General features: G+C 39.7%; 1 protein-coding gene across 1 annotated transcript in view; it reads left to right on the plus strand.

Moving 5' to 3' along the window:
• The window catches only part of cspg4 (chondroitin sulfate proteoglycan 4), a 40,763-nt gene that overhangs the window by 4,409 nt on the left and 13,351 nt on the right, over positions 1 to 23,003 (plus strand). Inside the window, exons 2-3 of the mRNA XM_079449728.1 lie at positions 17,070 to 17,233; positions 18,481 to 22,041. Of these exons, the coding sequence (XP_079305854.1) occupies positions 17,070 to 17,233; positions 18,481 to 22,041 (3,725 nt within the window). The remainder of the gene's footprint in view (positions 1 to 17,069; positions 17,234 to 18,480; positions 22,042 to 23,003) is intronic.

Genomic DNA, 23,003 nt, shown 5'->3' on the forward strand with positions numbered 1-23,003 from the left:
GAAGAAAGTCATGGTTTGAAATGCCATGAGAGTCAGTAAACCATTTACGGATTTTAAGGCGAAATATCCCTTTAAGAAACGTCTGGAAAATGTCCTCTAAGAAATGTGAGTTTTACGGCATTAATAACAAATTCTCAACAGTAATGAGAGAATATTTAAGGGGGCGATAGATGAAGCTGGTCTGGTCTTCCCTCGGGGGACGTTTGGCGTGACTCATCTTTATGAAACAGCACGGGGAACACCACAAGATCCCACAGTTCTCTCAGAGATGCACTCTTTCCAGTCTGCTTATCAGAGAACCAGGCCAGCAGCCACAATCTTGGCCCAACAAGATCATTCAAATCACAGTATCACTTTGAGGGGCACAGACGTGCCAACCACTGAGATTGAAGACATGCTTTCTTTAAGTTACTTAGAGCTCATAAAATATGTGACCCTACCTGTGAAAACCCAGCTAAGGCTTATTGGGATTTACAGTTTTATACATAAAAGCATTGAAAATGATGTAAAGAACATTCTGCGGAAATGACATCTTTGATTCCACTATGATTTCGATATTTGTCAAAGCCTTAAAAAGTCAATATTAATGGTTGAAATCAAACTTGGATACTCTTAATATATTGGATTTCACAGACCGGGTCACATACAGTATATTGGAGATTAAAACAGCAAAGCTTTTAGTGCATATGGTAAAAGAAGTGAATTCTTTACTTTTAGGAATAGAAATCCTTGCTCGTGCTAAACACAGAGGTTCTTGAAAAGCGTTTTACAGCCTAAAGCCATATGAGAAACTTTTCAAGTTCAAATAATGCCATAAGAGACCCTTCTTAAGTTCTGTGCTTCTTTGAAAAAGGCTCACAGAGTTCTAGCTTCAAAGAACCCAAGAAAGCCTCAACATTTTTTGTTGATGAATGGTACCTAGATGTAGCAAGATGATCTGACAAACCCTTTACTAATAAAATACGACAAAATTTCATACATTGGCAAAACCAAGTTTTCTGACATACTATTCTTTGAACATTTTAAAGCAATAAAAAAAAACATTGTACTTCCATCTGATGCGTTATCATGGTACAGCCATAGTATTTCTATTTATATGGATTTTAAAATTATCATATGAAATTTATTTCCTGCATAAAGAACCCTTATTTTCTCAGCATCTGCTGTCATTTTAACTGCGGGTGACCTTCCAGTCTTCAGTTGCCGCAATACTCTCTGCTCTGCCCGAGAACGGTAGGCAATTGTAAAACTTTCCGCTGGGATCCTCACGTAGCCGTTGGCATGCCTGCGTGTCAGCTCTGACTTCTGTCCTGCATTAAACCTCCAGCCAGCCAGAGGCGTTCTGGGTAATTTGCAAGCGTCTCTTTAGAAAGGCGCTCTCTGGAGACACGGCGGATCTCTGGCACGGGCCTTTCTGCAGCAAAATGTATAAATATAACCGCTCTCAGACGGGCCATGTGCTGCCTCTGAGGCTGCTGTTAGCGGACAGGGTGGGGTAACAGACTGGTACTATGACTCACAGGGATAGGGTTATCCCGTCATCGCTCGATTCAGGGACCTTAAAATAAACGAGAGAATAAACGGTCCGGGAGCCGTGGGTGAAATTTTCAGCCTGTCAGTTACAGAGCTCTTAAACACACAAAAACAACTTCAACTTTATACGCCAACACAGAATATGACCACTTTATCACACAACACTCTATAATGCAATAGTTAAAACACCACTGGGTCATTCCGTGTCAGCTCAACTCAACCAGAGGTCCCTGACTTAATATAAAAAAAAGTTTTTTGCTTGAAACAAGACCAACATCATAAAAGCCAAAATATTGAATGCCATCGATGAATACTGTAGTAATCCACTCATTTGGACAGGAGGGCAAAAATGAAAATTTTCACCTGAAATCTGAAGCCATCTTAAAAGGCTGAAAATGACATCAGAAATATGCCAGCATCACAACTTTATTTTTGCACAGAGATTGATATTTCTATGTATAAAATATGTTAATTTTAGCAATCCTTGATGCATTTTGTGCCGATAGTGACCATTCAGAAATAAGCATTATTTTCACCAAATTTGCATGCCTGTAACTCAAAAACGGTTCGAAATACCTTAATGTCCTTAGATTCTTATTTTAAGAAAAAAGCTTTTCTTTTGGGAACAGCATTTGTAAGGCCCTTAATGGTTAAGTCCTAGAGATATGGGGATCTTAATGTGGCTTAATGAGAAATCCGTTAAAACGCAAACGTTTCAGTCATCAAAAACCAAATGTGGGCCATTGTATATGTGACGTATACTGTATATACAGTGTGTACTGTGTTCAGAGCATGTCTGTGTGTGTATTGTGTAGAGTCTCGAGTGGGTTTGGGTGAGGGGGTAATAGCTTCCTCTAATACTTCACTAGCCTCCGGGGGAAACATTAGCCTGGCAATTAGCCATTAGCAACGCTGTGGACACAAATGAACCTCCTGTTTGGGGTCCCAGCCTCTAACTATATGAATTTATTAACCTCCGGCACTCTCGCAAACACAAACTGGGTGTTCTCTGCTTTTGCATGCTAAGAATCTATATAGATCATTTCAATAACCATGCACAAAAAATGACACCCAGAACATTAAACGCGAGATGCTCAGTTTCTGAATTCCACTACATTATGACCTCCGTCCTCAACGTAAATAAAGAAATGCCTACACTTGAAAAATTCCCAAAGGGGACGTCATTCATTTTTAAAAAAGAACGTCAAAACGTTGGTGAAAAGCAGAACGTTTTCTGGTATCATTCATTTGAACTAGAATTTAAACTACATTTCTGAGCCTTTCTCCACTAGGATCAGGCCAGTCCTGAAATCTCTTGAGGCGAGACAGACCACCGGAGTGGAATCAAACAGTTGCTCTTGTTTGCATAACACAGTAAACAGGCATGAGTTGAAATCGATAAATTCCAGTCAGAAGAATGCTGAATGTCGGGTCTGGATGCTTCTAGGGGAAGGTCAGAGAATCAGAAGATGAATCTGCCAGAGGAATTAAAAGCACATCTTTCAAAACAGTCTGCATCTGCACAAGAAAAAACCAACCAGCATCCCTCAAAAATGATACAAAGATCTCATTATCATTCCATATTTCCATCCAAGCCAATCAGCAGGTCATAAACCTACCCATGCAGAATAAACAATTCAACAGTTGTTGCGTAGGAATGTTGGAAAGGCGTGAATCCGAGTTTTGTTCTCAGCTACCTGGTCTGGTTTTCGCTCAGCACAATGCTCACTTTCTTGTAAGCCGCTGTGGTACGGAAGTGTGAATATCGTAAAACATTTTCCACGTGTTTTATCAGCCGTAACGTAGGAGGAATTCAACTTAAGGACATTTCACAAGACAAAGACAGACCTCAGAACAGTGCCAGTTTGACTTGGCGTAATACTTGGCAGTACGTTTGGCGAAACAAATTGCTTTCTAAAGTTTGAATCATATTCAAAGACAATGCTGAACTTTACTCGATGTGAAGTTTAACTATGTTGGAATGCTGATTGGGTCATTTGTCTATACTGTAAATGACCAGACAGCACAAAATAGTTTAGTTCAATTCATATTTCTAAACATTAAAATACATATATACTCTATATACTTGTAAAAATGAATTTGGTCTAATTATAATTGGAAGAGACTTACATTTTTCATTTATTGAAGTCCAGCTTCAGTCAGAAATACATTATAGTAAGTGTTAAAAAGTTGTTACACAATAAGCTACAAAATTAATGTTGTCTGCACTTTTAAGTCAACCCTACGTAAAAGTTGATCTCAGAACATGTTTATGAGATGTATTAATATGTGACGCGTCAGCCTGGAGTCAAAGAAAGCCATTTTTACGAAACCTGCGCTCTGACGACTATTGTTCGTTTCTGCTGTTGTCACTGGCACAACGAGGCAAACGAGAAAACGCCCTCAACCAACGGCCAAACCATTTGGCACCGAGCTTCTGGAAGGCGCCGTCATTCAAACACATCCCCTTAAGCTTGTGAAACACTCCTTTTTTGGTCCTTTATATTCGCAAGCTCTGTTTCCTTGCTTTGCTTTTCCATGATGCAGAGGAACACCGTGGTCCCCTGGTCTATCAGCACAAAGACCCTTTTTAAAGTTAAAAAATGACTTTTGTCCAGACTATTTACTTTATTTGCACAGTTTTATTTTCCACCCGGCCCCTCCTGTCTGACATGGATTCGCCCAGCAGCTCGTAAAGGGTAAAAAAAGCAACTCTCCCTCATATGAGCGCAAAACCACTTCAAGGACTGCCAAAGCAGAACTGTGGGCTCGGGCAGTGGTGTACGTCTACCATTTCAGTCCTTCCAGTCTACGACTGGATGTCCGCTAGCGAAACCATGATGATTCAGCCGAGTTAATCAAAAGAAATGAGCAGGATTGACAAGGTGTTACGGTCCCACTGTGTGATGCACAGGCATGCGGAGTGAGGGGTGATGGGAAATGGCTTAGTTTGTCCGAGATAACTAGCTTTCTCTAAGAGCTCTAGGTCGCTTCAAGCACAAAACACGGGGTGAAACCATGACTCACATGCACACAAACACTCATTAAGTTACATAAATGAGGATACATTACAGTTATATTGCTTTTATATAAAAATTACAATTACAGTGGACCCATTTTACATGTGACTGCGATGACGCACCTTGTACATGTTATAAAGTTTTTATTATTGTTTCTTGCTGTTGGAGCAAATGGGAAAGCGAAAATTATTGCTATAATCTCCCATAAACCTCTATAAAGGTTTACGATTGTTTAGTTATGAGTTTAAAATACAGAGATGTGAAGGGTCCATACACTTACTCTAATACAAACCCTACTATGAAATATTAAGCCATTTTTGAATTAAAAACATTTTCCGAATGTTTAGTACGAAGAATAACTTGTGTGTGGGATCTGTACTGATGGGGCAGTTATTACAGTAGCTCAAGAGACGGGTGGAGTAAGACACCCTCGTCCTGTGGTCACACACACGCACGCACGCACACACACTTCTCATCTCTGTCTGTCATTAAATGTGATTGATAGTTCTGGAATGGAAAGAGGAAATGTCACCCATGAACAGCCATTCGTTACGGCTCTCAGGGAGGATTCGTCCAATTCAAACTAAGTGAAACTAGATACGATTTTCATCTGACCACATAGCTTATCTAAACACCGCTCTACTGTTTAACACGCCTCTCTAGAATACTTGAATCTGATTGGTCAATCGTGACATTCTGCAGTCAAAGACTTACTTTGTAGGGGAATGATTTCTGTAGCAGATATAGTGGATATCTACAAGAATATCTGGCCATGTTTTAGAATATAAAGGTACAAAGCCAACTCAGATGCAGTCACAAAAATAGATGTCATATGTCCTCATCAACACCTATTCAGTATTTAGCATAGCTACAAAAAAATGAGTTTTTTAATCATGTTTGATTCTGTTCATTAGCGCCAACGCGTGGCTAATTCTAACACAGGGTTTAAATCAGTGAACAAAGCACAGTAATATGAAATTGTTTACAGTTTAACCGAGAAAGAGTTGACAACATAAAAAGACATCAATTAAACGTACGTTATACGAAATGAAATTTATGAGGCAGTTAAAAGCCCAGCGTTTCTCACCCGTGATTAACTGTTTTATAACATCTTGAAGGAATCATGGGACACAATGTGCTTTACGTTAGCGCAAATCATTACACTCGAAAAAATCCATTAGGTGAGAGATTCGACGATACCATATATAACAGACAATAGACTGACGTACGAACAAAGAGGACATTTATTTCATTACAACCCTTCTCATTAAAGACACTATCAGTTTGACTAAACGCTGGTGTTTTATCTGCCATCGTCCACACTTTACTCCACAGCCCTCGCTAGGTGTCTGTTAAATTAGAAAACACCTATCAAACACAAAAAATGTTTCTGTCCGACAAGGCACACATTTTAATAGTGTTCAATGGAGTGTCGCATAATAGCTCCTTGTGTTGTTTACTAAGAAATGCTTTCAAATGAGTCCAGGAACGTCCAGCTAAACACAATGGTATGTTAAAAATGAAGATGAAGGACAGTCCTGGTGCTGTTTCTTTGGTCACAAGCAAGCAAGGAACAACAGTAAACAGCCAAAATAATGAAAAAAAACAGTCTGTTAAACAAAGAGACTAGTTATATCGAAAGCTCAGGAGCTGTATCACACTTTCCCAACAAATGCTATTTGGACGCTCTAAAACTGGCCGTTTGATTTAGAAGCGTAGCTGTCATTTCACACACATACAGAAAACACCAACAGGGTTAGCAAACTGATCCAATAAAGCCCAATAGCGTGAGCTATGCCCCCACAAACGCAAAACAAACAAAACTCTATGATTTTACTAACAAATCTATATGTGAATATGTTCATTGTTATACTGCATCTGGTTGGTACATCGAAATGATATAAACTTTTATATTATGTTCATACAGACGAAAAGAACTGACTTTCAAATAATTCAATAAAATGTGATCAAAGCGACTTCAATGTATTTTTGTCAGTTTAACACTAAAATATAGCCTTGAGCTAACAGCTGATTGGTCAATCTCAGTAATCATTAAATATGACATGCTTTGACACTTTGAGTGTAAAAACCTTTAAACCGTTGTGACGTGTCATTAATCAACTCTAGTGTAGACGGCTGTGCTTATGTCTGAAACGCTGCAGTTTGGTGAGTTGACTAGCCTAAAGAACACGAGAAACAAACACCAAGAAATAACCTTTTTTAGCTCATTCAAATTATTGGTTTTATTTAAAGGAGCAACGTGCTTTCATTGCAAATTACAAACAACGGTTAACTCCACCCCCTCTCTCCTGCCTTTAAAAGCACTACGGTGGCTCTCACAGGACAAAGATGTTGTTGCGTTTTGGCTTCTTTGCCGAAGAAGATACATAATTTATGAAACGTGCTCGGTTGAGGAGTTTGTCGTTTACTGTAGAATCAACATTGTGAATGCCATGTAAGGGGACCCTCGGTGTATGTAGATTGAAATAGCTCATTCTAAGGTAATAAAAACATAACGCTTTATTTTGTAAGGTTTTTATACACCTCATAAGACATAGTTATGTATATTATATTGCATTTCTGTTAGTAGATCCTCCTAAATATTACACACAGCACCTTTAAAATAATTTTGGACGTTTGTTAAGAAACACTTCAATGACATATTTTATTCCTAATTAGTCATAGAAATCATTCCTTGATTTTCACTCAGCTTGTTGTAATGCAATGCATGCTGGGATTGCTTTGTCTTTGAAGACTGCATGGAATGCTGGCAAAATTGAGCACGATTGTGCTAGCTACTGTTTGGAACCGCCCTACCATCTGGAATAAGCCCATGACGCCTCATAATATCGCCTAAGTAGCCATTTTACTTGGCTTTGCAACAGAAAGAGAGAGGGGGGAGAAAGAGAGAAAGAAAGTACCACAAGGTTTCTTCGTAGTTCCTGCTTCAGGGTTGTTCATCGTAATTTATCCTCATAATATGAAACATATGCGCGAGTCAGCAGCGCTGGCTACAGTTCTAACAGGTCGTGTGACCTCAGTGGGTCAGTAAACGGTAGGGGTCACCCGTGTGTTTGGGCCAGACTGCAGACTAGAGTAAAATAACAGGACCAGAGGGGCTCACAGCATCTCGTAAGAATTCAACTGATTTACCGTCTCTCCTTTGAGAAGGAAACATCATTTACACTAATCTACACCAGTGACAGCAGGACAGCATCCCTTTACAAGACTAATGCTTGATTTCAAAACACACACTACAAGGCTGCTGCCTTTTAGGGGAACATCTGTATTAAAACAGGTGATCGAATAAATCAACTTAAACTCCTACTTTGCCAGGAAGAAAGAAATATGAAATGAACACATCTGTGCTACTCCAACCACAATAACTTGAAAGACACGTTTCATAATTCCAAACTCGTAAGCTGGCGCATCCCGTGAGAACTTGAGGCTGTATTGTTTCGTCTCTTCGCTATTCCATTTCTTTCACCGCGCGCTCGTAATCTCCCGGAAGGCATTCGTCCTCGGGCAGTCAAACTTAGATCCGTTTGAGGAAACGCCACTGAGGTGATCGTGAGACGGGCAGAAAATCTAGTCCGTGCTCACAACGCACATGTTCATAAAAACACGCTTTTGTCCGCTCTGATTTTTATGAGCTGTTTTAGATGTGCGTCTGTTTTATGCCATATGAAGACTGTATGTGCATCTGTCTTACAGATCATTCGCAGATCACACACACAGATCTCGGCCTATTGATGCTGCATGACTTGTATGATGGATGTATTTTTGGTTAAAGAGAGAACTGGGTGTGTTAAAAGGGCACCCTGAAAGAAGGTCATATTCTTGATTTAAACAAACACACACATTCACTTTTCTCCCCGGACATACACACACCTCCTTACCAGAGGCCTCAAGCTGAGACATATGTTTAAACCGTTACCCTGCGTGTGTGATACTCAGCACGCCCAAAAACCACCAGAACCATCTCATCTCTCCTTAAAACCGACTTAAATTCAGATGCGTTAGAGATTCAAAACACTTCCGTGATTATAAAGTAAAAGACCTGTTGTTTAACACGTATGTTATGTAAACACAAACTTTTATTCTGGATGTGATTAATCGCGATTAATCGGTTTGACAGCCGTAGTAAAGATATACGTTCCTGAGGAAATGGGATGACCTTTCAAGTGTGAGAATGATATCAGCCAACATTATAAGTACATACAATGATTCTGAATGAAAGATTCTGAGTGTCACATCTGCCCTTCCGATCAAACACAGTAACATCTATTCTGCGTATAGCCCGGAGGAATTCACATACACGTGTGAGAACAAAGGTTCAGCTGTCAGAGTTCAAACGGCCCCACATCAACGGCTCAATGAAGTGCTCACACAAACACAACGAGAAGCTGTCGGGAATCAGAAGTTGACGTTACGCTAACAGTGCCTGCGTTGTTCGCCATCTGCACCCCGACGACTTGAGTCAATATTTGCACTATCATTATGTAATACATCCGTGTTTTGATACATTACGGAATGTATCAAAATGGATCCCATTTACTTTCTTAATGAATGTTTTTGGTCTCAATCAAATCAATAGCACACATCATTTTATTTAACACTTCTATGATGCAATTACCTTCAACGTGTCTTTCCTGTTGATATAACTATGGTTGCATGGCAACAAAATTAATCTCAATTTTGAATATGTTTGATATAAAGCTTTGTGAAAAAGTAAGTGCTTGCCTCCACACAACTTGATGATGCTATGGTGTTCTAGCTGGTTGCTACGGCTTTTCCAGGTTGCTTGCCAGGTCCTTACTAACCCAAGTCAAAAGGGTCCATCCAATCTTTATAATATCCTGTGCTGTAGATTCAGGTTCCTGTGGGACTGTTTATCTATACTATGGCAGGTCAGAGGCCATAGGTGACTTTTCAGGGTCAAAAAGGAGAATCCAGACAAAAAGAGTGCATGTGTGTGCTAACACATACAAACGCTTGCCGTTATATCTCAGTACGCTATAATACAGCCATTCTAGTAAGCTCAGAATGAATCCAAATAAATAAGTACACAATGACTCCCTTTAGCTCACAGGTAAGTGACATCATGCCACAGGGCGTTTACGAACAATTTTGGTTTCTCGCACTGCAGTGGCAAACGTAACGTCAGCTTCTCAGCGTTCTGTAAGGAAGGGCGTAAAGCCGCGCACACACTTTGCTCTAGTCAAAACACTTCTCCTGATTCTCTGGACGTGAGCTATTGCAAGGCAAACACGGGCCTCTGCTCCTGTGGAGAGCAAAAACGGTCGTTTATGACGTGGGTACATCAAGACATTCTTGGGGTAGTTTTACTCAATCGCAAAGAAAAGAGTTGGGAGAGTTTGGTGCGGTTATCTTACAAAATAAATGTAGTTAAATAGACAAAACTACACAAGCCTTCTGTACGTGCATTTATTTTTCTTATTCAAATTATTCTTCCGAACCAAATCTAACCTAAAACAAAAGGCTGGAAAACAACTGTGCTCATACAATCTTCTGTTCGTCTTCAGAGTATTTTAGGAACAATTATGCTTCTTTACAAGCACATTCATTATTTCTGACTCACTAGCACACGCTGTTTGTATTTTAAAGTTGGGATGGTTTAATTAATATCAGTGTCAGTTGGAGGCTGTGGAAACAATTCCCTGTGAACAGTGTGCATTTGAGACAGAGAGAAGAAGAGAGTGAGAGTGAGAGACAGACAGACAGACAGGGAGGGAGGTGAATCAGAAAGTGATGCGTGCGGGGAATAGAGCTGAATCTCTCTGGGTCAACACCGAATCTGAGTTCAGTTAAACGTGCTCTGGGTTCTATAAAACACAGGAGCAGCTTTTCTCTACCTTCGCTCCTAAAAAACGCAGCTCGACGCTTGGAATAAACCCAGCTGTCATCCTGACTGCATTCCTAAACCTGTTTCATATTCCTCTGTAGGAAAGATAATCCCAGAATGCTGAGTTTAAAGGGGCCATATAATGGAAAACAGGATTTCTTGTTCTTTTGGAATAAGAGTTTGATGTACTACGCAGACATCCTTTCGTTCAAAACTCAAACATCTTTTCCCCGTCCAGTCAGACCATTTTTCAAAACAAAGCTACAAAAACATATATTTTACACCAGAGATTGAATGTAGTCTATCTAAAGATTTGAAACAAAGATTTGACAAAAAATGCTTTATTCTTCTGGTCACACATGCTTTGCATCTTCTGCAATGCATCTGTGGCAGACAAACACAACTTGAAAATGCTATGTGACAAAATCACGAGATATCCAAAAAAACAAGTTACAGTGATAAAAATTTCCACTGGTGACAAAAACGACACGAAACGTGTGACTGTTTATCCATGCTATGGCAGGTCAGAGGCCATAAGTGACTTTTCAGGGTCAAAAAGTACCATCCATGCAAAAAGAGTCGATGTGTTTGCTAACACTTACAAACGCTTGCTGTGATATCTCAATACGCTATAATACAGGATAAACTATTTTTATAGAGTCTATAGAGTCTGTACATTAAACTCTTATTCCAAAAGAACAAGAATTCAGTTTTTCATGACATGGCTCCTTTAAACTCAACATTCTGAGAGTATCTTTCCTACAAAGTTCAGACAGCGAAAAATACCTCATGATGTAACATATGTCAGCATATGACAGCCAACATTTATATAGAAACATCTATTCAGTATTCTCCAGCATGGTACACGGTTAAAAAAGGGACTGTGTGAATTAGACGTTTAGTTTTCTCCTGCAAAGTCTGTGTTCACCTTAAAAATAAATTTCTGATCAAATGTACTCACGTTGCCTCAAACCCTGCGATTTTCTTCCTTTAGTGGAACACAATAGAGTTGTTGGCCTCCAAATATAATGGAAGCGGATGGACAATGGAGCAGTCAAACTACAAAATAACAAAAAACAACATAAAAGTATTATGAAAGTAGCTCATGTGACTTACATTCCTTGGTTTTGTTGGACAAACTGAACAAAATAAAAATTATTTTATTATGCATTGAAATAACATTTTATTCACATTAATGCAACAAAATCTTAAACCTTTTGCCTCTAAATTACCATCAAAACAAACTTTCAAGTTAGTTTATGTAGATTTAAGTCAAACGGCATCAAATCGTACTGCAAAATCTTCAAATTATGAATCATCATTACAAGCTTAGCATTGTAAATTCACATAGGCCCATGGTAAGTAGACTATTTGTAAGAACTTGCTCAATTACCGTGTTTTTATTTTTCCTCCAAACCGGTTTAAAACAACATAAGTGGCCATTTGCAACATATAACACAAAATGCAAAATGTAACGTGGCCCCTTTAAATGTTAAAAACAAACAAGGGGCCAGGATACTGAAAAAAAATACTTGTTTACTGTTGATGAGTCACTGTCCTTATTTTCTCAAAAATTATATTTCCTTGAAATATCTTCTAAGACTTTGACCAACACAGTGCTGTTTTTGATCTACCATGGCAACAGGGAAGCCCAGAAATAGCTTGTAGTCTATGTAAAGAGACTACAAGAGACACCGCTCTAAGATTGATGTAATTACAACCATCCCTCGCACAGCCACTACATAACCAAAGGAACACATCAGCAGCACAACCACTATTTACTATATTTAATCTAATGGCGACACAGTGGTTTGTTTTAGCAAACGTAGTGATCAGTCGCTGTTACCATGGAGACAACAGGCTCCAAGCTATTTGCCATATATTTCAGATATGTGGACGTTAAACATTTAAATTTAGGATTAATAATTTGTGCTTGTTTGAGCCACGCAGGCAAAATACAAAGAAAGGGTATTGCTGCAGTGGTTCAGTAATGCTGTGATAAATACATATATAAAGACCAGAATATTTATGTTACATTCTAGAAATTCTTTAAAGATTAATTGTGGAGGGTGTTCTCAGGTGAAAGTCCATCATGGATTATCATAGCAGGTGTGAGGTGCAGCTCACACACACAGAGGCTGGATCACATCCAGGACTGTTTTACAGGCACAGAGCTCATCTGCCGAGAGATCCGCTTATTCCTCATGACTGCAACCGAGAACGACAAATCATCCGGGAGCCAAACAGGACTAAGCATGGTTAAGGTCACCTTCAGACTCAGTCTAGACAGAATATAGCTGCAGTTTAAACATTCTTCCAGACTATTTATTTCATAAATTGAAATTTTGAGGAATATATCGAAGGTCCAAAATGCTAAATGTGGCATATTTTGAAACATTTTGTCTATTTTTTTAAGTCAGCATACTAAAATTGAAGGTACAGTATTGACTGATAATCCTTCCAGTAAATTGATGAAGTACGGCTCTGATTTGTAAAAAAAACAACCTTATGCAGATATGCAGGTTGTGTTGATAAAATGATTTGAAATGACTAAAGTAGATAAATTATTTCTTCATAAATCAATTAATCAGACAGAACACAACTGTATATAAGAATATTGAAGAACAAACTAGAAAATATATCCGTTTTTCAAACAAATATTTACAACATCATTTTCATTATAGGCTAATATCTATTTCTAGATGTTGTCTAGTTCAGTTTTAAAACGGACCCTAGAAAATATTCCCAACAGTACTCTTAACTGGCATTACGCATATATTACATGCAACTATAACCAACCAGAGGAAACAGCCAGGCCTCTTCTTCCGTGTGAATGTTCCGGATGTCTGATGAGGAACGAGAGGGTTTTGGGGAACTGGGGTGAGTCCGATTCATTCACAGGATGAGGAGACAGAGAACCACTCAGTTCCTCTTAAACACTAAAAATACAGACCGGATCAGATAGCGCCATCTGCCCTGGCAGAAGTCCATAAACACACCGTTTCCCAGGGTGAGAGCAATGCAATAGCACCATCATGAGATGAAATGAATGTGTGTAAGAAAACCACATCAAAGAACTGGACTCCATCCCAGCTTGCATAGTACCCGGTTTATCACATGCCAAGGGACACCAGCTTTTTCCCCAAATTAAATTGCAGTGCTTTGTATTGTCAACTCAATATTTATATTTCTGTACAATGTTTGATGTACTGTAGATTCAACTGGACAGATCCTTTAGAAAATACTCTTTTAAAATCTTGTTTTTTACAACTAGATAAAATGCCTAGAGATAAACGATTCGAATCAATAAATGATTCCAATCAATAAACGATTCAAATCAATAAACGATTCTAATCAATATACGATTCGAATCAATAAACGATTCCAATCCATAAAAGTTTCGAATCAATAAACGATTCGAATCAATATACGATTCGAATCAATAAACGATTCCAATCCATAAAAGTTTTGAATCAATAAATGATTCCAATCAATAAACGATTCCAATCCATAAAAGTTTCGAACAAATAAACGATTCAAATCAATAAACGATTCCAATCAATAAACGATTCCAATCAATAAACGATTCCAATCCATAAAAGTTTCGAATCAATAAACGATTCGAATCAATAAACGATTCGAATCTATGAAAGATTCGAATCTATGAATGACATTTAGCCCCCCCCTAAGGAACATATCATTATGTCTCAAAAGTATTTGTAATTAAATGGCAACATGTTATTTTTGTCTGTTTCCCCAAACAGATGCATGAATTAATTTCATTACGTCTTGCACCTGTCAGTCTCAGTTATTTGCTTTCATCATAAAAAGCACTTTATACATCCTTTCATACTTATGTTTCCTATGGAGGACGAAATATAAGTTTTCACAGTTGAGGTTCCTATCTCGTCGTGGTTATTTGCAGTGCACTAATTAGATTCGCAGGTTAATTCATATTCATGTCGTTTCTAAAACACTGTGTCGTGTTTTTGAGCCGTTATTTGTTTGTTTATTTCTGAGGCCTGGTCATTTGCCCATATGCTTTATGTAATGTCATTACATTCACGCTTAGTACCAAATGTCGTATACAACTAACGTTGGTACTCAGTCGCACTCTAGCAAGTGCTAACAGTCGCTTTCCAAAAGTAAAAAATCTCATTCATTTGCTGACTAACGTTAGATTTGATGAACATTTTTCTTTATTAAATACCGAGACAGATTTAACGCTACGTACCATGAGCTCTGAGTTTGTTTGTTTATGTGTTTGTTGACGTCATCTTAAAACGTTATTCCAACTTCTTTACAAAATCGTTTTTAAAAGTCGCTGTTTGTTTCCATGGAAATTGAATATATATTTTGAATATTGAATTTAATTTTTTAAAAGGATGGAGTTTCGTAATGGACAAAACCAACAGAATAATGATGCTCATTCACAAACAAAGGAAAAGCCGGCTGCATTTTAATCATGCTGTGAAACGTGACTGGCCTATGAAGATGATAGCCGCGTCGAGTCCTTGTTAAATGTATAGTGCATGTTGGACGCTGGAAGGAGTCGGGGGTCCTGAACACATGTGTCTCATTTAGAATCCCCTCGAAGAGTTTTAATGAGTTCCAGATTTGTTTACGCAGCCCGGCTCACGTTGGCCCCTGTGTCTTTTCTGGTCCGAGCATGCTCAGTGCTGTCAGGCGGCGGTTCTCTGGGATTGAACCTCTGAGTCCTTGGGCTCCAGTTGAGCCATTTTACCAACCGTGCAAGACGTGAACATTCCAACAAAAACAGATCTGATGATTGTAAAGCTTAGGGAAATATTCCCTTCTCTGTCTGGCCTCTGTATCTGTATGGTGTTTTGAAGTTCTTTGAACGCTTATATAAACTAATATAAAACACAGTAGAAATCTTCAGATACATTTGCCTTCAGTAAAATTCACAGTTCTTTTTCTGCTTTATATGCTATCTGTGTTACTCAGATGTGTGCGGACGGTCTTTTTTAAACTCAGATCTAAATGTTATAACCTTTTCAGCTTTATGGATTATTATACGATAGATTACATGAGCCTCAGCATTTGGCTCTCCCTCCTGTTGTGTTTCGCTCTTTCTGGAAGATTTATGTGTTTGTTTTTTGGACTGTATCGAGCGTGTTTATTTGAAGGTATCTGTGAGAACCTTTCGCTGAACTGTGAACATCTCTGATGTATTACACGCTAGGAGTGTAAATGAGAGTTTCAATTACTTTGAAGTTGGTAATGTTTTGTTTTTGGTGCATGAATATTCTTAATTCCCAGTGGTCTTCTGAGGTTTTCCTCTGCATTCAATTCACTTTCATGTCATTTATGTTTGTATGCAGCTCTCCAAAGTCGTTTTATTTGTTTTGTGTATAAATCAGAGAGAGCACAGAGGAGCTCAGACAGAGACACAACTGGGCTTGTTGCCATTGACTGACTTTCAAGAATAAGCTCTTAGCGATTAGCTAAACAATTTCAATTTTGCTAAATGATTTCAGCTGCTATACTGCTGTGAATATTTATCAGGTTATATGAATGGTTCACACAAGAATGAAAATGCCATTAGTCCATTATTTATTTGGTTGCACACAATGTTGTTTTCTTGTGGAACACAAAAGCATGATTTTGAAGAATTGTAATTCAATATTATAATGGCAGAATTTTATCTTGGTCTGTGAATTAAGCCTTTATTGTAAGTGAGTGAGTGACTGAAAAATTCTGTCATAATTTATACGCTCATATGGTTGAAAACCTGTAGATGACTCTTTAAGCAAGGTAACACAAAATAAGATATTTTAAGAAATTATTGTGTGTCCCTATAATGGAAGAAGTCAATGGTATCCAATGTTGTTTGGTTACCAAAATTCTTCAAAATATGTTTGGTGTATTGCAGAAGAAAGTCAGGTTTGCAATGACAAGAAAGTGGGTAAATGATTAATTTGTGGGGGGGACACTGTAAAAGGCGGACGCTTTTATCCAAAGTGACTTGCAAGTAGGAGAGCATTTTTGTCAAACATTTTAGACATTGTTTATTGAGATTTTGGTTCGGTGTTATAAATATGCTAAACGAATTACATGAGTCATAAAATATGGGATGTAAACAGGCACACGCTGACCTCATCTGACCCCTGACCCTCCACCACTGTTTGACCACTGTTCCTGTGAGAACGTTCCATTTCTGGATCTTTCCCAGAATTCCATGCAGGGGTTTCCCAGTGAGTCCGACTGTATAATGTTCCCATAGACGCTGATACTTTGGCCCATGAAAGTTTCCTCCATGAGACGGGGACATCCTTGACATACAGCCCATGAGTGATGTGTAAAAATGTGAAAAGGAGTATAAAAAGAGAAAAATCACAAAGACAGGTGGCTACATTAGCATAGAGTCGAACGTTACTACGCCAAGTTCTGGGAATCCTGCAACAAAGCAGTTATATAAACATTCTCATGGGGCCAACGGCGTTAGTCTCCAGAACATTTTCCTGTGTCGTTTTTACACAACAGCTGACAAGACAGCTGGGAACGCTTTAAATCCAAACCACCATCTGCTGTGCGTCTTCCCACTTCCAGATTCACACGTTTATGGCGCACGTCATCATTGAAATATTTCTAATAAAAAATAAATCTTTCTTCCTGTATGTTTGCAGCTTCTTATTTTGGGGACAGCTACTGCCGGATAGATGCTGTTCAAGACCTGCCGAGTTTTCAATTGTCGCTCCAGTTTAAAACCAGCAGACGTAGCGGTTTGCTCCTGCTGGCTGCGGGACACAGAGATTACCTCTCGCTGGAGCTCTACAATGGCAGATTGCAGGTGAGACACACAGTTTTATGCACAATAAATGGTTGTAGGGTCAAGTCCAAGCCAAGCAGCAATACATGAACCGCTGCAAACAGATCAGAGCTGTCAAAGTTTCACTTTTAGTGCCTGCTAAATTACTGTTTACTTACTAAAGACTCAGCAATCAAAAGCCAAGTAAAACCTCACCAGACACAGTCTGCAGTTTTTCAAAAAAAGCTTGAATCTACTCTGCGCTGTAGATGAAATCCCAGACTGATGTATAGTTTGTACAAATACATACAAACTACAGTATTTTCTCATGGCCCAGGATGAGCCACACACTGTGTAACTCTCTTGTGAGTTTTTGAGATGGTTTGTCGTCTGCCTTGCGGTGAGAGGGATGACTCGCATGTGCTTCCAGTAGCACTGTGACTGGATCCGCGTGGTTTTTAAGCTCAACGCATGGAAAATTACACCGCAACTTGAACGAGTTACCGTTTTGCCCGGAGATATTTCTTCATCTGCGGCCTCGCTAGAAAATGGCTCCCGCTCTGCACATATAAACACATTGGAACTGCAGCCATTATGTTGCAATATGACACAGTACCATGACTGTTTCATCAGCGGCAGGATTTGTCATTAAAAATGCATTTCCAAATGCCACAATTCATTCACAATTACGTTTTCCATCATTATCTTTGTAGGCTTCAAATGTGAAAGGATTTCCGTGATATTTTCATTTTAAATGACTGTTGTGTTTAAAAGTGAAGACTGATCAAACAATGCCAATGTCGGAATATTGCATGAATTTCATAATAATGCACAACAAACAGTCTTGTTCTTATTAGTTTCTTCGTCTTGTTTTCCAGTTGAAAATTTGCATAGCACATCATGAGTTGTTTGAGGTTCGAAGTGCATATATGTAGTACATATTAAATTAACCATATTAAATGCATTATTGCTGCTAGCTAAAAACTACAAATCCTAGTTGTACAATTCTAAAAACCATTTTAAATGTACATTTAGTCATTTAGCAGACCCTTTTATCAAAAGTGACTTACAAAAAAGGTGCAGTGTAATGCAGTGTAATAATTGTGTGTGTGTGTGTGTGTGTGTGTGTGTGTGTGTGTGTGTGTGTGTGTGTGCGTGTGTGTGTGTGTGTGTGTGTGTGTGTGTGTGTGTGTGTGTGTGTGTGTGTGTGTGTGTGTGTGTGTGTGTGTGTGTGTGTGTGTGTGTGTGTGTGTGTTTGTGTGTGTGTGTGTGTGTGTGTGTTTCTACAGGCGAGGATAGACATGGGATCCGGAGAGCAGGTTCTGACCTCTTCAATGGGTCTGCATCTCAGTAACGTTCTGGACCATCACGTATCTCTTGTTCTGAGAGACTCCAAACTCTCCATGGCTGTGGACAGCCACTATACAACCTTTATTCCAATGGACGGAGCAGATGAGGACCTGAATATCGACCAGGGAGTGTTCCTCGGAGGTGTGAAAGACCTGGACGTGGAATACCTAAGCACAGCTGTGCCCTCCTTGCGCGGCTGCATGAGCAATGTCAAGTTCGAGTCTCACGACTTTGATATTCTGCAATCAGCAGCCACCGTTTGCTATGACACGAAGGAGACTTGCAGCAGTGAGTTTGAGGCAGTAGATGGAGAAACCACCAGCTTCATCAGCCCTGAATCCTTCATCTCTTTCCCTACATGGACCAGAAGCAGCTCTGACCCCCGCATCCTGGAGATGCTGATGAAGACAACCATTGAGGATGCCTTGTTGGCCTTCCACCCAGGACAGCAGGCAAATTTCATCGCAATAGGAATGATGCAAGGACTCCTTAAAGGTGTGATCGATCTTGGGAGTGGAATGCATGTGCTGGAGAACACAAAAGTTAGAGTAGACGACGATCAGTGGCACAGAGTCAGAATTCAAATAGATCCCAATGAGTTCCAGATTAATGTTGACAGTGAGGTTGTTTCGCTTCGGCCAAATGGGTCGGAAAAGCTGGATCTGGTGGGGAACTTGTATCTGGGAGGCATTCAAAAGAAGATGAAGGAAGTGTTTCAGGACGATTACTTGATTCGTTTGGAGGAGGAGCTCACAACTGAATCTTTCATTGGATGTTTAGGAGAAATCAAGGTGAATCAGAAAGACCGTAGCCTGCAGGACGCTCTGATAACTAAAGACATTCATGTGAAATGTGAAGGGGACTATGACTACTCTACTTACGATGATACGGAGACACCAACAACGCCTCCAGTAAGATTCACATATGTCGATGTCAGTCTTGATGAAAGGCATTGTTTACCTAGTAAGGACTTGCCAGAGATGTTCCACAATGTTTCCAAGCTTTTGGAAGTAATTCCACTGCTGGTTCCTGAGGGTGGAGAGGCCCTTATCGACATTGTGAACATAAACCCAACATTCAGTCTGCAAGCGGCGGGTGTTCGTCAATCTCAGATAATCTTTACTCTGGTAAATGATCCCTGGTATGGAGTGCTTGATATGAACATTAACACAAGACGCACAAAGAAGTTTACCCTTCTCGATGTCGTCAATAAGAAAATCAAGTATCTCCATGATGGCAACGAAAAGTATAATGACCAAATTCAGCTGGAAGTAATTGCGCATGGAACTAGTCTCCCAGACTGCTTGAGTGTTGCACACCAGTATATTCTTCCGGTAGAGATCATACCCGTCAATGATATTCCTCAGATTATCATGGGTGACATCTCCATCACGGCTAATGGGCGCACACGCCTGAGCCCGAACCTCATCAGAATATCACATTCAGATAATCGGTGTGAGCGCATCAAGATCACAGTCACATCAGCCCCAACACCTGCTGGATATCTGGAGAGCGCTCACCAGCCAGGAGTCAGCCTGAGAGAGTTCACCTGCCGACAACTGAAAGAGGGCAACCTCTACTACGTCCACAAAGGAGGGGCAGCGGCAGAACTTTCCCTTGAAGTCTCGGATGGAGATTCGATTAGCTACTCATCCACATTTAAGTTATTGATCACCCAGCCACAGATGAATCTGGTCACCAATACTGGCCTTTTGCTAACACAGGATAGCACTGCCTCAATTGGAATACAGCATTTGGCCATTTCTGCCACTCCAAAAACAGGAGACATTGTGTATCACGTCACTCAGTCGCTTAGATATGGAGAACTGCAATTGATCTCAAACAATGAAGTGCAAGAGATGGTGACTCAATTTCATCAGTCTGATCTGGAACAGAATCGGCTGAGGTACATTCCCAACACCACAGTGGACCTCGAGAACTCACAGACAGAAGCTATTCATTTCAACGCACAGCTTGGGCAAGCCATCCTTGCGAACAACACTTTTATCATTAAGATCCTGCCCACTCATGTAAAAATGGTTAATGTGGGTCCTCTCCAAGTTGATAATGGGATCCCAAAAGTCATTGGGCTAGAAGAACTACAAGCTGTTGGGAGGGAAGCTAACAAGATTGATCCAAGATCAATTACGTATACAGTTCAGAAACGTACAGAGAAGGGGCATTTGTTTTTCCTTGGTAAAGAGCTGAATGAGGGTGAGAGCTTCAACCAACAAGACATTAAGAACAGGCACATCATTTACAAGCCATTTTTTGTACCTGTTATCGGAGCAAGTCATGTTGAGGATGAGTTCCAGTTCAGTGTATTTGTAGACAATCAACCCTCCTCGTTATACACATTTCCGATCAATATCCATACGGGTTTTGATCCCCCTGTTTTGACTAATGAGAGACTGGTGGTGTTGGAGGGTAATGAGAACATTCTCAACAAGGAATATCTCTGGGTTCAAACGTCCAACTCAACAGATTTTGTGTACAAAATAGCCAAAGATCCCGAACACGGTCGTCTTATCAGAGACTCTCCTGCCGGCGTGCAAAGGTTTGAGGGTGCAATTCAAGTTTTCAGTAATGAAGATCTGCTCCTCAACAGGCTCATCTACAAACATGATGGATTGGAAAGCAGTCATGACCAGTTCACATTCCTAGTTCTTGATGCCAGAGATGGCAACGGTTGGCAGGAGGATGGTCGTGAGGTATTGAGGGGGGTGTTTCACATTTCAATACAATCCAGGAATGACCATGTGCCTCAAAGGGTAATTCACAAGCCTTTTAATGTAGTTAGAAATGGCCAGCGCTTATTGACAACTGATGACATTCTCTTCAAAGATGACGACTCTGACTTTAATGACACCCAACTGGTTTACGTTAGAGTGGGAATTCTTTCAGGAAATATAGTTTCATCAGCAGAACCTACACAACCTCTTTACCGTTTCACTCAGGCTGACCTGAGAGATGGGAAGGTTTTGTTCATCCACCACGGGGCCGACCATGAGCGATTCCAACTTCAGATATCTGACGGGCTCCACAAGACCACATCTGTGCTTCAGGTTCAGGCAGGTGACCCTTTTCTACGCATAGCCAACAATAGCATGGTGGTAATTGACCACGGTAGCACCAAGACCCTGAACACCAGTCTGCTAAGTGCAGAGTCCAACATGGACATTAGAAGTCCTGCTGAGATCATCTATGTTGTTACTTCTGCTCCCAGTGATGGTAGGATTATAGTCAGCGGAGTTGAATCTTCAACGTTTACACAAGAGGACCTAACAAAGTGTGTAGTCTCTTACGAACACAATGACCAGAGCCTTAGTTCGAAAGATTCCTTTGCCTTAACTGTCCAAGCTAAAGGTTTGTCCACAGAGGGAACTTTCAAGATTAAGATATTCAAGAAAGGTTACCTGTCAGAGCCTGAGGTATTGGCAAACCAGTTGATCATCGCATATGAGGGAGAACATTCTGATATCGACCAAGACCACTTGAAGGTAAGCCACTTTATGAGTGTATGCCACATATGATGGCTTTATGTATAAAACTTTGTGTAGGATAGTGACTGTAGAGTGTGCACATGTTACTGCTCAGTTTATTTTCATAATATGGCTATGGAAAGTTTTGTTTGCAAAGTTTATACGTACATCAGGTCCCAGTTACTGTATGTAGGTTTGAGCAGTTCAATCTTGATACAACACATCTCTTTGTAAGCTATTCATGAACTGTTTACACTGAAATTTGTTCTGCTCGTGCTTCATGAATGAGGCTGAGTCTACTTGAAATCTACATTTTTTCATAAAGTATTGTTATCTCAGGTCAGAAAGCTAATTCTGTTTCAGTGTTTGGTGAGTCTTTTACTAATTACGCTAATAGGTTAGAAAAGAAACATACACACATAATTTTTAAAGTATATCACCACCGTCTCATAGAGCTGAAATATTTACTGTAGATTTGTTTTCAAAGGCCCATGGCAGTTTCCACCTGTGCTTAATGATAATATGTATTCGACAGCTGTGTGTTACAGTTATGGAAGGTTCCAGAACGGCATGAGCAATACTTAGAAACTCCCTGATTGAAGGGCTCGTAAATCCATCCAGGAATCCATTGAAATTTGATGCAAAATTGTATTTTTGAAGAAGGGAAAGTGTTCAGATGTAGTTTATGCCATATGGTTTATGCTTCATTGATTTTACTTTAGCAATAATCCAAATGTTGCCGATGAGGAAACTCTGCCTCCGTTGGTCAATTGATAGTAATTTATGTGTGCTGCTTTGTCATCAGTATTTCAAGATTTATCACATACTGAATATAGGGTTTCGGGTAAATCTTATTTATGATACTGGCTCATTCAGAGCCATTAAATATATCAAAACATTTTATGTTTGTAAAACTGTGTTACCAAGTAAGCTTGACTTAAAAGGATAGTTCACCCAAAAATAATTTTCCTTCAGTTTGT

Source organism: Barbatula barbatula, assembly GCF_947034865.1.
Source record: "Barbatula barbatula genome assembly, chromosome: 25".
Lineage (NCBI taxonomy): Eukaryota > Metazoa > Chordata > Actinopteri > Cypriniformes > Nemacheilidae > Barbatula > Barbatula barbatula.